Here is a 16,860-nt window from a genome sequence, read left to right on the forward strand (position 1 = left end):
CTCAATTACTTAGAAAGGGCTTTCACAGTGGAACTTCAATACAATTTTTCTAAAACACATTTCCTTTCACATCCAGAAATCATAAGGCTTTCCAATCCTTCCAACAATGTTAGAAATGCAGCTCAGAGTTGAGAGGTCAGCGCTTCTGCGTTCAGCTCAAGGGACCCATTTCCCGTCCATGTGCAGCATTTGTTCCTGACCCCTGCCCTGCAGCCAAAAAGGGACATCAGCTGGGCTCAGGGAAATTCAATTTGGGCTGACAGCTGGTAGCATGATAATGACAGGGCGGCAGGGCATCTGCCTCAACCTTTGGAAAGGCAAAGGCAGCGGGCAGTGGGGAGGGGTGGAGGTCACAGAGGTGTCTCCTGGGTTTGGCTTAGGAAGGGCTAAAGTTCCAGTCGGTTCATTTCTACATATGGAGAAAAACCCTGAGAATCAGGCCTACTGATTTCTACTGCCAGCTCTGAATTCCTTTCTACTTCCTGCTGTCCCGGTGGTATTTGGGGTGAAAAAGGGTAACATCCTGTTGTTCACTCCCCTGGACTGGAGCTTTCCCATAGATGACAACCACACTGTTGTGGGGTATGATCTGATTCACTCATTCATTCATACGAAGTAGAAGCCTTATGATTTCTGGACTTATGTCCTGATAAATGCAGAAGGTCTGTGCTTCTGTGGGTTCTCCTTCTTTACTGCACTCCAAGCTCCCGCACTTGTCTGCTCCACGGGACACCAGGTATAGGTCAACAACTGTCACAGAGACAAACAAGAAGAAAAGCTGACCCCTTCTCAGTGCGGGCTAGCAGGGAACGCAGGGAACTGCTTTATGTTTCTGATGAAACCCTCATGTGATCAGCTTATCTGCTGATGCTGGAACTCTTTCCCTCAAAAGAGGCAGCTGAGAGGGACATCTGTGTTATTTCAGCAGATATGGATCTGTGTGGTTGAATGAGGTTATGTCCTTCTCCCCTCTCCCCATCCATTCAGGATACTTTTGCTTGTCTAACTACACTTAAAAACAATTTGCATCCTAAAACTTGAAATAATTACAATCTATATACCCACTTTACACAAGGTACTTTACTCTATATATTTTTCTAACCTGCTCATAAAATCTAAAACATAAATATTGCTCCTCTTTCACAGATAAGAAAATGGAAGAAACAGAGAAGGTCGGTGACTTGCCTGAGGTCACACAGCAAGTTGGTGGCAGAACCAGAATTCTACCACTCTCTCCAGCACTCATGCTCTTTCCACCATACCAAGTTGACTTCTGGGAAATGCCAGCCAGCACATATCAGCCCACTGTCAAGTCACCCTGGCAACTTAAGATCCTCAGAGCCTGTGAGTTTTCTCTGACTAGCTTTCATGGCTCTTCCTGTCCAGTCTAATTTTTTATCATCTTCTAACACAAACTACCCACTCAGATCAGACTCCATAGACTCCATCATGTGTTCCTAGGCCAGGCCTCAGTATTTCCAGCTGTACAATGGGGCAGATCACACCTGTAACCAAAAGGTAACATGGCATAGAAAGAAAAGGGCAGGAGGCCTGGGAATTGACTTCAAATCCAACTGGGCAAGTTCTTTTCTGTAAAATGAATGTAGTAATTCCTACCTGGCAGGATTGTTGGGTGGATTGAATCAAATCATGTTTCTAAAGGGCCACTCAGCTAAAATAGCACCTATTATCACTGGCGGTGTCATCACTGTTGCTCTTCCTGCCTTCATTCTGGTACCACCTCTCCTTCTGCATAAAGGAGACAGGTAATGTGATAGGAAACACTTTGCAAAGTCCACAGCTTTACAAAGGCCAGAGATCAGTCTGCCACTAATATTCAAACCCATGGTGTCTCTTGTCAGATTCTGGCATTTGAGTTTGGTCAAATTTTGCATTTCAACTCCCAAAAAGAATCCCTCTACCTTTACCAGCCTGGGCTGTCAGGACAAGATGTGCTATGGCTACTCACCGATTCCATAGTGAATCTCTCGACGAAAAACTGGAGAGCCTGGAGGCTGAAGATCTCATGTCTCAGCCGTCACATCCGAAAATTACCTGGATGGGGGCAGGAGAGAAGGTGACAAGCGTCATCCAGCAGGATTGGGCAGAAGACATTGTCTCAGACCAACACATGATTTCACTTGGAGGCCGGCATCCTTGTGAGGGACGTTCCTACACCTCAGAGTGTAGGTGTCCAGGAATGTGAAGGAAAGCAGCCCGGAAACCACTACTTCAGCAACCTTTGGGGCCGATGTCTCTAATGCTGAATCTGTGCAAGTGCTCAGGAATCCGTCTTGCATTCTATTTCTAGCTTTACGTTGGAGAGCAATTTACAAGTCATTAACTTTTCTAGACTTAGGCTCCTAAACATGAAATTAAAGTGTGCTGACAGGTGCAACAAACCGACCGACGGACCAACCCATGCAGCTGTGTGCCCGTGGGAAAGCAGAGGTGTTTCCCCAGCAAAGGGAGCCAGCCCCAGGAAGGAGACAGACATACATTACTATACATATTTCAAGACAGCCCCTCTGAACCTAAGAGGATTTTAATTAATTCATGCATACCAAAGCTTAATTAACTGCTGAGTGCACAGAGCACAGGAAGTCTGGGATAAAAGGTGTTACATAAGGGAACAGCTTCAATATTTGCAGCATGGAGGGGAAGCAGAGGTGGAGTGTGAAAACAAGATGAGCCAAGGGACCTGCCTGGTCCTTCTCCAGCACCTCCATCCAGGGCCAGGAGCGGAGGGACACTCTCAACCCACCATCTTCCCAACCCCGCATCCAACCCACTCCCAGTCGTGTCTCTCTCCATCTCCACCGACCAACCACCTCCTTCCCACCTGGGCCACAAAACTGTCTCTTAACTGGTCACCCTCTTGTCACCATTTCTCCCTCCGAAATTTAGCCACTCACACTGAAGCCAGGATAATCTTTTTCTTTTTTTAGCTTTTATTATGTAGAATTTTGAAGACACAAAAATAGAGATGAGTATATGAACCCCATATGCCCACTGCCAGCCCCAATCAACATCAACTCAGAATCAACCCACCCCGGGCACATCCTAGCCCTCCCCTCCCCACATTATTATTTGGAAGCAACTTCCAGACACCTTATCGTTCCAGTGGTAAATAGTACAGCATGTATCTCAAAGATAAGGTCTTTTACAAAATATAACTGCAAGCCCATTAGCACACCTAAAAAGATTATAATAATTCCTTGATATCATCAAATATCCAATGTTCAGATTTCTAAGAGCCCATCCATAAATGTCAAATAATTTTTTTAAATAATTGTTTTTAAAAAATCCAGATCCAAATAAGATTCACACTTTACAACTGGCCAATATGCAGAGTGAAATTTTTAAAACACAAGTCTGATGGTGTCATCCCCTACCTCCCCACCCCCAGCTTAACATTTCTTCAGTGGCTTCTAGTGCTTTAGGATAAAATTCCAATCATTAACATGGTCTGACTCTTGCCCACCTCTCTGGCCTCATCTTGCCCGGGGGCTCACTGCTGCACCCCATGACCTCTCAGATCCTGAACTTACCAGGGTCCTTATGCCCCAGGTCCTGCGCCCATGCTCTGCCTCTAGGCTTCCCCACTCACCATCTCTGCCTAGTTAACTCCTGTACTTCCTTGTATCTTAGTTTCTCAGGGAAACTGTTCCTGCTCCTCTAGATTCAATTTAGGATATTCTCTGTTTTCACTCATAATTATGCATTCATTAATGTGAAGATTGATTCACATCTGTTGATTTGATTATAGTATAAGCTATGTGAGTATAAAGACTATGTTATGACTACTATTATTGTATTTCTAGCACTGACCACACAGTGCCCACCACAAAATTAATAAGTATTTGTTGGATAGATGATTGAACTACTTCCTTGACTATATCTTCCTAAACCTTGAATCACACATTTACATTAGATAAGGAGTTGGCAGTCTTGTCCTAAAACTCATATGGAAATGAATGGACTCAGAACGGCCAAAATGATCTTCAAAAACAAGGACATTGGAGGGCGCACACTTCCCGAGTTCAAAACCCACTGCAAAGCTACAGCAATCAAGGCACTGAGGTGCCAGCACAAGAATAAACACAGGCTCTCCCTCCAAATCACTGGCCATGATCTTCCTGTAACATTCACCTCCTGATCTCAACTTTTCTCAGTTTAGTTCTACAAAAAAAAAAAAAAGGCCCTGTTGTTGGGATGAATAATTAATGCCTCTCCCAGCCCACCCTCCACTTGTTCTTCCTTGGCTTCCCGTGCTTCACCCAAGTGTATAAGCCGAGACAGCGCACAGACTGGATCACTACTCCTAGCTCCTCGCTCCACCCTGAATTGTAATTGTACCTCCACACCCTTTGTCACATATTTTGTAGTACTTCCCCCTATAGTGGATGATGTTTATTTTCCTGCTCCACTGGATCCTGGACTGGATGATTGACTTGTTTAAGCACAGGAATGTGGATAGAATGTGACAATGTGCTGGTTCCAAGACTATATCCTTCTTGCACTCATGCGACGCACCAGGAGTACCCTGTCAGCTGCTACTTTTCAGTCTGGACCCCAGACTGATGACATGTGGAACAGATCTGAACCCAACCAGAAGCCAGCCTGAGCAAGCCAGGCCCAACCTAGATTAGCCAAACCACAATCAACCCACAGACCCATGAGCATGAAAGTAAGTATCTGCTGTCAAGCAAGCCACTGCCATTGTGAGGGTTTTGCTACCTGGTTAACAATGACTAATACACTGGCGAACACTAGTTTACAGACACCAGTGAGTATCTACAGGGGCTAGAGAAAACGAAAGCCCGCACACAGACAGCACAGGCGTGATGGCGATCAGCAGAGCCACCTCTTGTAGAATAGCTCCTACTCAGTACCAATTTGACCAGCACAATAATCCTGCAAAGTAGCCAACATTGAACCAGCTTGACAGATGAGAAAATAAAGGCTCAGAGATATGAAACAATGTGTTCAAGACAGTGTGTGGCAGAACTGGGATTCCAGCTCAGGTTACCTGACCAAAAAAGTCCAAGCCAGCACTGCCTTCCACAAAAGTCCTGTAGATGCTGAGACAGCTGTCACATGAGTCTAGTCCACCAACCCACCTCCACTCTTGTCCCATTTCCTTTAATGGGCCTTGATAAGAGGCTGCTGGAACAGTATGGACAGGCCACTGGGCTGCAAGTCAAATGCCCTGAGTTCCAATCCAGCTCTGCCCCTAACCAGAGCCCCGTCCTGGTCAGTGAGTCTTTTTAGCATGACTTCCCTTGTTTGCGCAATGAGGCCACTACTTCTAAGGGGCCTACGTCACTAGACTGGTGCATTCCTCCAGAGAGTTGGTGTGTGAAAAAGCTGTGTGAGGTGGGACACCAAAGTCACTTCACATCCTCCTCCCTAGACTCTGAACCTAACTCAAATTAGGTCAGCATCTATGTGTATGTTGGTGTCTCACCCCCACTGCTTTTGGACCCATTTATGCTTTGAGACTGCTTGTTTTTCAAACAGAGATGATTCCTTTCCAAATATGAAAGTAATCTAGGTCCATCAAGAAATATATTAAGACATAAAACTAAAAATACTGTTAGAATTTTAAGGCTATTTCCTGTTTAGGGATTGATTTTTAGGATGAATCAAATAATGCATTTCAATTAATGAGATTTAGAATCACAGAACTATCAGTAACTAAAATAATTCCATTTTGCATCCATTCATTCAACAAATGTTTGTTGGGCAACTACACGTGCTGGGCACTGTTCTTCCTACCTAAACCAGAGCCAAGAACAAAAGAAAACTCATGATCTCAAGGAACTAACATTCATTCATTCATTATTTTTTAAAATTCAGCTAGTATAGAATGCCTATTATATGCTGGGCACTTGCTGCCAATAATAATAATAATAATAATAATAACAACAATAATAGCTTCCTTGCCAGATCCCATACTCTTAACAGGTTGGCTTATTATTAAAAGTTGGCCCTTAGAACAAATGCACCAGAGTTAGAACTCAGATTATGGCTCTTTGGTGAGTTACTTATGCCTTCATTCTCGGTGTCCTCACCTTTAAAACTGGGATAATTAAACCTACCTCCCACCGTCACTGTGAGAATGGCTAAGATAATACAGTTAAAGCCCTGAGCAAAATGCTTGGTTCCCAGAATTCGACCAATAAATGACAACTAGTAGTGGTATAGTGATATTATTGTCTCATTTAACCCTCACAAGCATCCTACCAGAAGCTGAAACTCAGAGGTTAAGGAAACTTGTCCAAGGTTATGCAGGTTACTGCTTAGGCACCTGGGGCTCAATCCCACCGGGGACACCCCAGGAGGAGAATGCACCTCAGAATTGCCACACAGCTCGGGCATTTATGCACCAACTGCCCAGCCTCACTGGCCCAGCACAGCAGGGGATGGCCTGCGATAAGAGCTGCAGCAGGCCCTCCTTGGGAACAGGCAGTTGTCTGCAGGGCCTTCCAGAGTGTGCTCTAAAATACAGGCAGGGAACTCACAGCATCTATAAATAGGTGCTCAATAAATATATGTCAGAGGAGTGAGTGAATGTGTGCTACCAACACCTATGCTCTTCTTTAGAACCTCTCATTCCCCACTGCTACCAGTGATGGAAGATTTAAAGTAACTACCTGGTAGAGTGAACCAGAATTCATTACCATCAAGCATCACATTTTATCCACCCACATTTCTGCTTTTTTCATTGAAACTCTGTGACGTACAGTATGTCAGTCAGACAGCAATCCCTGCATGCCATGCAGGAATAAGGGATATAAATCATTTGATACATAAACCCTTTTTTACTGCCAATCCCCACACAGGTGCTGAGTCTTATTCAACAGGAGTGACTTCATGGATATTGGGATTCGTATCCTTTTATAGAGGATGTTATGAGCTCCTGAGTCATCTGCAGCTGGTTATAGCTTGGATAATTTTTTTCCCCATAACATCACAGCAAACAACTTCTTCCTATTTACTGATGTTATCCTTTCCTATTCTGTAGAAGTTGTACTGGGAAAATCAAGAACCTAAAGAAAATAGCCTGAATAGATATTTATGTCAACCTTCCTCTCACCTATTAGAAGCCTAATTCGTCTATTCCCACTTGAAATTCCCTCTTCCAAGAAGCTTCTCCAATTTTCCTAGCCCACACAACCTATCCATTTATGAACTTTTACAGCACTTACAATAATAGTAATGACATCAACATGAGCAACCCCTACCGAGCACTTTGTACGTAGGCACATTCATTATCTCATTCAATTCTCCCCATAACCCTACAAGTTAAGACAACTCAACAGCTGTGTCTGAATTTCACAGATGAGAAAACTGAGACTCACAGAAGTCCCCGAACGTGGTTACACAGCTACTTGGTGGTAGCAGATTCAGGATTCAAACTTGGAACAGCTTGACTTCAAATCTCAGGGCTTTACTCACAATAAGGAAAGCAGCATGGATTATGATTAAATATGTCCTGTTTTGTCTTATTTTCTGTTTGTTTCAAATAGATCAGTCAAACCTCTCCTGCTGTGATGCTTGAATGGTGAACTCCAAGACTGTCTCAATCGGTCATAGGGATTCAGACCAACTACTAGGTCCCTGTTTCCATATCCACAAGTAGACAAGTCTTGCCTCCCTACCCACTCCGAGGAGCCCTGTGTACCTGTGACAAAAGAGTGTGGAAGCCCGCCCCAAGAAAACCTAGGAAGATTGACATGTTCTGCCTAACAATGCTGATACCACTGGACCTTTGCCTGGGCCTCTGCCCCCTGCCTCACTAGATAATAATAAAATCAAATAATCAAATCAAGTAACAATCAAAGAGGGTTTGAGTCTCTCCTTTCCAAAGAAGTGGTCACGGTGAAGGACCCACGATCTAAAAGACCGGAGCCAATGTCTTGCTGGATCATAAATTCATGGTGACTGCAACCACATGCCTTCCATCCAGCTCCCTGGGAGCCTTGGCTGCTGGGCCAGAGAGTGAGCAGCTGACGTCAGGTGGGTGAAGCTCACAGTCCAGTGGAGAGGTGGAGATGGTAATAGAAACAACAGACAGGACGAGCTCTCCTAGGTGACCTGGCCTGGGTCTGAACACAGTGGCAGAGGACCTGCCTCACAAACATTGACGAAGTGACCACTGCATGCTATTTCCCACTGGACAGAGCTCCCTGTAATGTGATCGATCACTTGCTGGGGAAATGCATCCATTCACCCATTCGTTTATTGAAAAAAATGTTTGTTAAGCTAAATGTCAAGGATATAATAACAGTTAGCAAAACAGCCATGGTCTCTGCTTAGAGCCCATGTTCAAGAGAATCAGATTTTAATCAAATAACCTCATGTGTGATGAGAAAAAGGCAAAGTACTGGTGCCACTGAACCCACATACTATAGGTTGGAACCTACATACTATAGGTAAATATAAGAAATCCTCATCATTTTAAAAAGTTGCATCCTGAAAATTTTGTGAATCTGAAAATAAGTGAATGCCAGACAAACAACCTCAGGGAGTGGAAACGAGAACAACCAAGTAACCCTGCAAGCCACGGGCTGGGAAGCTAGCTAGACTAACCCACCAACCATGTGACCTGCTCCTAACAACAGCAAAAGCAGGCGCAGCTCAGTCTGTGCCAGCCACAAAATTACATGTTGCCTGTAGGGACCCCCGGGAAGAACGTCAAGAATGGAATGTGAAAGCTGTGGGTGCCCAGGGTTTGTTGTGCTACCAACTGTTTTAATAGTGTGATCAAGGTCCTTTCAAACAATCGTGTGTTTACTCTCAGTGAGCATGCTGAGCACAGAGCCATCTGTGCAGCCGCTCCCCTGCTCACTGTGTAGGAGAAGGAGCAGCAGGCAGCCCCTGGAGGGGGAATTTCCCATGCAGGGGAAAAAGGACAGCCTCTGGAGCAGGAAGACTTACACTCCAACACTGGCTCGTCCACTTCAGTGCTGTGTGACTTTGGGCAATGAACTTCACTTCTGTGAGCCTGCATCTTCTGCTGGAAATCTGAGATGGCAGCAGACTATAACGGTGCCCATGCACCAGGCCTTGATGCATGAAGGCCAAGTGCATCCTACTGCAAGCAACACCTGAGACTTTCTGCCCAAGAGCTTGCTCTCAGCCACCAAGTGGCAGGCTGGAAGTGCAGGGAACTAATAGCCCCAGATGCAGCCCTCGGACAAGGATGTGAGAAGTACTAGCACAGAGCAGATGTATGGACAACTGCCACAACCATAACAACCCAGAGTTACAAGGACATCAGCAGCCCAGGGCCCCAATGTGGCAGCTTCTCAGACACAGTTCCTATACCTGGTCATCATGATGTTGTCCACTGGGAGTCAGGCAGTACACAACTAAGACCTGGAAGCAGCACCCAGGGTCCTGATCTCCACCCTCCCAAGGAAAGGGATCAGGATAGAGAGGACTTAGTGTGGAAAGGTGTTCATTCCCTGGTAGGAAGCCCTACTGCTGAATGCCCACTAGGCACCACACAGGTACCAGGCACTCTGCCACCAGCAATTGTGGTGAATCTTCATCTGGCCTTGAATAATGAGAAGTACAGCTGTCATTACAACCCTCATGTTACGGAGGAGATAACAGCTCTGCTGGATTAATAATAATTGAAAAAAGCAATATGCCAGCTTATACTGCACGCTTCCCATGTGTATTAGACACCACACAAGCAGTAACTTCTTTAATCCTGGTAACAGCCCAGGAGACAGTGTTATTACTGTTCCATTTCAGAGAAGGAGACTGAGGCTAATAGAGGATGAGCATCTTGCTAGGGTTTTCACAACCAGTAAGTGGAACCTAATCTTCCTGATTTCAAAAGACTCCTCTTCGCTTTAAATCTCACAAGCCTTTCAGAGCAGGGGCAGCCTCAGGAGACAGTTCTCTGTCGTATGGATATTTTTCCCCCAGTACTAGAACTTGAAAGAAGAGCTGTAGCAAGCTTGCAAGCCCAGCCTCCCGCTCAAGCTCACCCCTGACTCCTGGAGTAGGTCTCATCAGCATCAAGCACCCAGCAACCCAATCTGACAACACTCTTTGTAATCACATATTCCTTCCGTTCCATGACAGGCGTATTTTCACATTTTAACGTCCCTGAAACACAATGTCTTACTCTCAGTGAAATGTAACGTGGCGGAGCTTCTGTCTTCTCCTCCAACGCTGTGATGATGTTAAGAATGCATGTTGCAATCAAAGGCATCTCAGAATCAAAGGAAAGAAAAGTGTATCTGAGAAATGTTCAAAGCTCATCTAGTTAAAGCCCAAAACAGTCTTTAGAAGGCTGTAAATTTAGAAATGAGGAGCCCAAATAATCTCCTCTGACCACCCAAAGAATCCATCAAAGTACACCTGCCCAGGAATGAGGTTTCACCCCACAGGTCTCCCTCTATCATGACTTGGAATTTCTGCCTATTTGCACTTTAAGTGAGAAAAGGAAGTGAATTCCTCACTTGTCAGTCCACAGGTTAACAACACAATGCCCATTACACTGTAAAACAATGAAATATTTGACTCCATCTTCTATTTTGCCATTCATTCATCATTCATTCATTCATTCCTACAACAACTCAACAGATGCCATTAGATGTCAATCCATGTTGGGCACCTCCTTCCAGCATAAAGCAGAAAAGTCAATCAGTGGTTGCCAGTACCTGCAAAAATGGATGTTGGCACAAAGTATAGAAATAATACAGAGGATCAGACACAGAGATACTTCATGAGGGAGATGGGAACAGAGTCAGGTTTTGAGGGATGAATGGGAGGACACCAGACAGAGAAGACAGGAAGGGGGACAGAGCAGCAAGTTCAAAGCCACAGCTTAAGAGCTTTAGTTGAACAAATGCCTGCTGACGGTTTGCTGACAGTGCTGACAGCTGTCACCACGTCTGCCTGCTGAGCCATGCTCCCAGGCACCCTGCAACTGAGCACCAAACCAGCCTGCCCAGAGTGTCTGAATTACCACAGTCCCCTGCCAGGCCGGTCTCCTGGCCCAGGTTCCAAGCCCTCCCACCCCTGCACCTGGCTCTCATTCTGGGGATTTGGCCAAGTCATTTCTATGCTTAGCTTCCACTTCCTCATCCATACAGGGAGGGAGAATTAGCCACTAAGTCTTGGGGTCATTGTGTCATTCCTGGTACAAAGTAGGTGCTTACCACACTGAGGGTCCATGAGGTGAGGGGCTCTGTCTGGCCTGTTTACCAAAAAGTTCTCAGTACTTAGAATATGTCTGCTCTAAAGAACTGGATATTTTTATTTAAAAAAAAATTTTATTGTGGCAAAAAAACCCACATAACTTAAAATTTACCACCTTAACCATTTTTAAGTGTACAGTTCAGTAGCTATAATATATGCACATTTTGTACATCAGATCTTTTCATCTTGTACAACTGAAACTGTCGTCATCAAACACCTCCCCATATCCCTTCCCACCAGCCTCTGGCGACCATCATGCTACATTCTGTCTCTATGAGTTTGACTACTTTTGGGACTTCATATAAGTGGAATCACACAGTAATTGTCTTTTTGTGACTCTCTTATTTCACTCAGCATAATGTCCTCAAGGTTAGAATCTCCTTCCTTTTTAAGGATGTTAGAGTCTCATTCCTTTCCAGCCTGAATAATAGTCCATTTTATGGATTTACCACTTTGTTTATCCATTCATCCATCAATGGATGTTTGGGTTGCACCCACCTCTTAGCGTAGCTATTGTGAATAAGGCTGCCATGAATGTGGCTGTGCAAATATCTCTTTGAGATCCTTTTTGGATTCACACCAGAAGTGGAGTTGCTGGATCATATGATAGTTCTATCTTTAATTATTAAAAACTGTCATACTGTTTTCCACAGAGGTTGCACCATTTTACAATCCCACCAACAGTGCACAGGGGTTCCAAATTCTAGGACTGGATACACAGTTGAAGAATAAATGAGTGATCTATTAGTTCATGAATAATGGGCATAGCACATAACACAGTAAGTACTTTTTGATAAGTTGACACTTTCCCTCAGGTGATTTACACTCTGAATAAGTTTGTGCAAAAATAGGAAATAGCATCAAAATGCCACACTGATCCAACTGTAGGTGCATACTGGAAACCTCCATGTACAAAAGCTAATATCACTTCCATGAACACACAGTACCAGAAGTTCCTCTGGAACAGGGACCATGAGGTCTTCCTTCCTAAATCTCTGCTCATGATCCCCAAGGCCCTGGCACAGGGGCTGACATGCAGCAGGCACATGCAGTATTGGCTGCATGGTTAGAGGGGCATTCAATCAAGGAAGGCTTCCTGGAAGAAGGCTTTGAAAGAGGGAGAGGACAATCGGAAGAGAAAAGGAAGGCAGGTGTGGCTACACAGAGGGGCCTGACTCAGTAGTTTCATCTCTTTCCTGCAGGCAGAGGCAGTTTGCGTCTAAGATTCAACATAATAACAAAGTCACCTGACATGATGAAACAACATGCTTTATATGTGGTTTATACATACCTAGTGACTGAATATATGGTCAGAATGGTATCCAAACAAATTAAATATTAAAAACATTTTGTATGAGTTGTCAAAATGGGAAATAGGGGTTCCTTTTAAACTACAGGGAAATATTCAAGTGATCTAAACTCCACTTTCATACTCAACACCCGCTGACCCCCAGTCAAACAGGAAGTCCTGGAAGAAACTACCTTTCAGCCTTCTCCAGAGGAAACCTTGTGACCGGGGACACCATGGTTGGGGCCACCCCAATCTTCAAACTTCTTTCTGGATATTCATTTTGCTTCTTAGGAGTTTTACTACCTGTAAACCTAGAAGGACCAACCAGTGTCTATAAGACTTCTTTGTAAAATGAAGTCTCCCCAGAGTCAAGGCTCTTCCCTTCTAATCAAGATTTAAATCTTCTATTTCACAGCTGAAACTATCTCTAAAGGGCAGGATGCTATGCCTAATTGCTCACTGCAGGCTTGAGGCCACTCTCTCACCACTCAGTGTGGCTGCCACTGGAGTCAGAGACACCAAGATGCCCACTTGATTGTGAAGCCCTTGGAAAATCACCCAGGCAAGCACAACAGAGTTGTAAGCAAAGCAGCCCTACCTCCCATCCCTGTGCTGCTGGAGAAGAATTCAGGGAAACCAGAAGACCCAGCAGCTAGTATAGTATCTGGCTCAGTAAATGTTTGTTGACTGACTGAATGAATGACCACCTAAACACCCACATGTCCAGATTTGCTAAGCATACTTTCGTTTCCCATCAGAGTCCATTTACCAACCAGTCATTACCAGTTAAACAGTCCCTGCAGGTTTCTTGCTTTGCAACTGTCTCCCATCTAGGTTATCCTGAGTATCATCTTCTGGGCCTGATGCGATCCAAAGTTCTCTTAGAAATCAAGGCTTCACACCTTTCCCAACCCTATTTTCCCTGAATGACAAAGAAGCACAGGGACTAGTCTGAGGCAGGAGTATTAACATTCCAAAGTGACAGCAGACTTGGCTTGGCCACCTGCTTTGGAGACAAAACAGTCTCATGGAAAATCCATTGGTTTCTCAAAGCCTCAGGTTCCACTGTGGTGAAACAGCAATCAATGCCTCGATCCCACAACTGTCACAGACCTGGGAGCCAAAGAGACAAAGCATCCGAGACATCCCACTCTGGCAACGTGGCAGCCTAAGCAAAAGAGGGGACCCCTCACCAGCTCCAAAGGACACAGCTCCCAGTACACATCCGTGTCCCGCTGCACGCACACACACAGACAAGCGGGCCTGGAGGCGCACAGGCCGTTCCCTGAAGGCGCACGGAAAGGCCACTGGGCCGTCCCCAGATGCCCAACCAGCAGCCAAAGGACTTCGTGTGCTGGGTCGGGATGTTCCCACATCATCCTGTTTCCTCTGGGGAAGCAGTGTTCTTGGCATGTTCTGATACAAGAGATGCCGGCGGAAAGAGCAGTCCCATCGGCACTGAGGTTTCTGGAAAGCAGTGATCTGAATCGTGCAAGCCTGGAGAGCCCAAGTTTGCAGAAGCCACACCTGGACTTTTTTCATGAGACAGAAATCCCAACAAATACTGGCTTTATAAAAAAAGTGGGGGGAACTGAAAGGCTGACAGAACTGAAAAGTGCAGGGACAAATGTAACTCTGGGCATGGTTAGCTTCAGGCCTCAGAGGCTGTGGTGCAGGAGCGGCTCCTCTCTCCCTACGCTGGCTCTGCATTCCTGGAGGACTGGTGATGGTACTTCAGGCAGGTCTCCCTCTGGGAGCCCCGGGCCTTCAGGGTGATGTCCAGCCACAGCTCAGCAATCCCTGCGGAAGGAAAGCCTCTTTCCCAGTAGTTCTCATAAAAATCTCATGTGCGCATCCTTGAACTAATGTCTGTGGTGGGGGACCAGCACACGCGATTGGCTGGGTATTGCTCACGTCACCCATTTGGGTACAGGGGTTGGGTCAGGTGCACAGGATCTACACAGACTAAGGCAAGAAGGGGACGCATGCAAAGGAAACCAGGGGAAAGGGGGTGGGAACGGAGGCAGGGAAAGGAAGGAAAAGAAAACATGGTGTAAGCTACAGATAATTTTTATTATTAGGAAATAAAGTAGCCATCAACTTCAAGTGAAACAAAGAGAACGGAAGCAGACCGAGCTTTTTGTCTTTTTTTTTTCTGTAATAGGAATAGGTTTTTTGAGATAAAATCCATGTACAATACAATTCACCAGCTTGAAGTGTACAATTCAACGGTTTTAATAAAATTCAGAGTGGTACAACCATCCCCAACAATCGATTTTGGAATTTCATGGCCCAAAAAAGAAACCTCACACCTATCAGCAGTTATTGCCCATTCTACCCTCTACCCGTTCCTGCAGAAGCTTTCTGTCTCTCTAGATTTGCCCTTTTGGACATTCCATATAAATGGAATCCTACAACAGGAGGGTTGTTAAAATTCGGTCTTTTGGGACAAAATCTACAAAGTCCCCACCTCCTGAACTCCTGGTTGAGCTCGGACCTCTGGTCTGGCCAGAGTTGTGCTTCACACCCTGAAATCCTTAGAGATGTGGGCCAGAGGAGGGATGACAGGGGCTGGGAGACCCCTGGCCCAGCATGACTCAGCCCATCACCAGACCAAGCATGGAGGGCGGAAACACCTCCAGGAAGTCTCAGTCCAGGCTTCTGGTCTGGCTGGCCCCTGGTATGTTGTGTGCTGGAGTGGAAAAAACATGGGCTTTAGTCAGACAGATGTTCCAAGGAATTCCCTAGGAAAGGCACTGTGGGTTTCTGCCCAGCGTCCTTCCTCATTTCTGCTTTCACCTGGGATTCCCCTTCTCCCAGGAAGGGCAGGTTGCTGCGGTTCCCGGGTGTGGGCCCAACTGGTTCAAAACCAGCCCAGCAATTTGCCAGTAATTAGTTTAAAAGGGGCACGTGGCCCAATTTGGGTCAAGGAGATTGGAAGCTGGAAGCTTCTGGGAAAGGTGTTTCTCGATCTTCTAGAAGAGGTTTAGAAATGGTATTTTCTCTCTTCCTCTGGATGTTGCATCAAAGCTGTGGAGCTCCAAACAACTCAGCTGGTCTCACTGCCAGCCTCAGGGAGAAGCCAGAACACGAGGGACAGACTCAGGGAACTGCAGGAAAGGGAGCTGGGACTCCTGGAATAGGAGTCTGAAGCCCACTGTGTCATCTGCCCTTCATGCTCCACTCTCCCTTCCCCCCACTACTCTGCACCCCGCACTGACTTCTAGGGACTAATGCAAGGGCTCCCTACCCCTCTGCCTGCAGGATGGTTTTAGCCAACAGGAAGCCCCAGAGGAGAAGGGAGGGAGGCAACAGTGAGGCAGAGGTATCCATGTCCCCCACCCACTCCTTCTCTGGGGGTCCCTGGGAACTGGCTGCCACCCCCAACCTAAGTTGCAGCTCTGATCAGGGCCCATCTGCACAGCCCTGTCTCCAGGTTCCAGTACCTGTGCCCTCCCCAACCCTCACACCAGGCAGGATACAGGAGCTCTGTCCCTGGGATTTCTTTACACTTGCCCACACCTTCTTCAAGATCTCTTTATGTGTCAAGCACAGGAAAAGATGCTCAAAGGCATTAGCCACTAGGAAAATGAAAAACAAAACACAATGACACACAACTTCACACCCACTAGCTCAGCCACAATAAAAAAAAAAAGAAAAAAAACATAAAATAACAACTCCTGGAGAGGATGTGGAGAAACCGGAACCCTCATACATTGCTGGTAGGAATGTAAAATGACTCACCCACTTTGGAAAAGTTTGGCAGGTCCTCAAAAAGTTAAAGATAGAGTTCCCAGATATCTCATCAATCCCATCTCTAGGTATACACCCCAAAGAGTTGAAAACAGATTTTCAAACAAATACTTGAACATGCAGGTTCACAGTGGCATTATTCACAAGGGCCAGAAGGTGGAAACAACCCACATGTCTATCAACAGTTGAATGGATAAACAAAATGTGGTCTATCCAAACTGGAATATTATTTAGCCATAAAATGGAATGACGTGCTACAACAGGGATGAACTTCAAAAATATTATATTATGTTAAAGAAGCCAGATACAAAAGGTCACATATTAGATGATTTCACTTAAATGAAACATCCAAAACAGCTAAATTCATAGAGACAGAAAACAGACAAGTGGTTGCCAAGGGCTTGGAGGCAGGGAGAGATGCTGATGGGGGAGTCACTGTTTAGTGGGTACAGGATTTCTTCTAGGGGTGATGAGACAATAGCTGAACAACACTGTGAATGTACCAAATGTCACTGACTTGCATGCTTTAAAATGATAACGGTTAATTTATGTCCATTTTACCTCATTTTTAAAATTCCCTTTACAAA

At 45.4% G+C, this 16,860-nt stretch overlaps 1 protein-coding gene across 6 annotated transcripts in view; it reads right to left on the reverse strand.

Annotated features, from left to right (window-relative positions):
- The window catches only part of ASAP1 (ArfGAP with SH3 domain, ankyrin repeat and PH domain 1), a 336,296-nt gene that overhangs the window by 299,637 nt on the left and 19,799 nt on the right, over window positions 1-16,860 (reverse strand). For 5 of the 6 annotated variants that reach the window (XM_073230149.1, XM_037020669.2, XM_073230147.1 and 2 more), the window contains exon 2: window positions 1,970-2,055. In XM_073230149.1, the coding sequence (XP_073086250.1) occupies window positions 1,970-2,028 (59 nt within the window). In that variant the 5' untranslated portion in view covers window positions 2,029-2,055. Of the gene's footprint in view, window positions 1-1,969; window positions 2,056-16,860 lie in introns of those variants that run through there. The other variant, XM_073230148.1, reaches the window with a different exon arrangement.

The sequence above is a fragment of the Manis javanica genome, chromosome 2 (genome assembly GCF_040802235.1).
Source record: "Manis javanica isolate MJ-LG chromosome 2, MJ_LKY, whole genome shotgun sequence".
In the NCBI taxonomy this organism is placed as follows: Eukaryota; Metazoa; Chordata; class Mammalia; order Pholidota; family Manidae; genus Manis; species Manis javanica.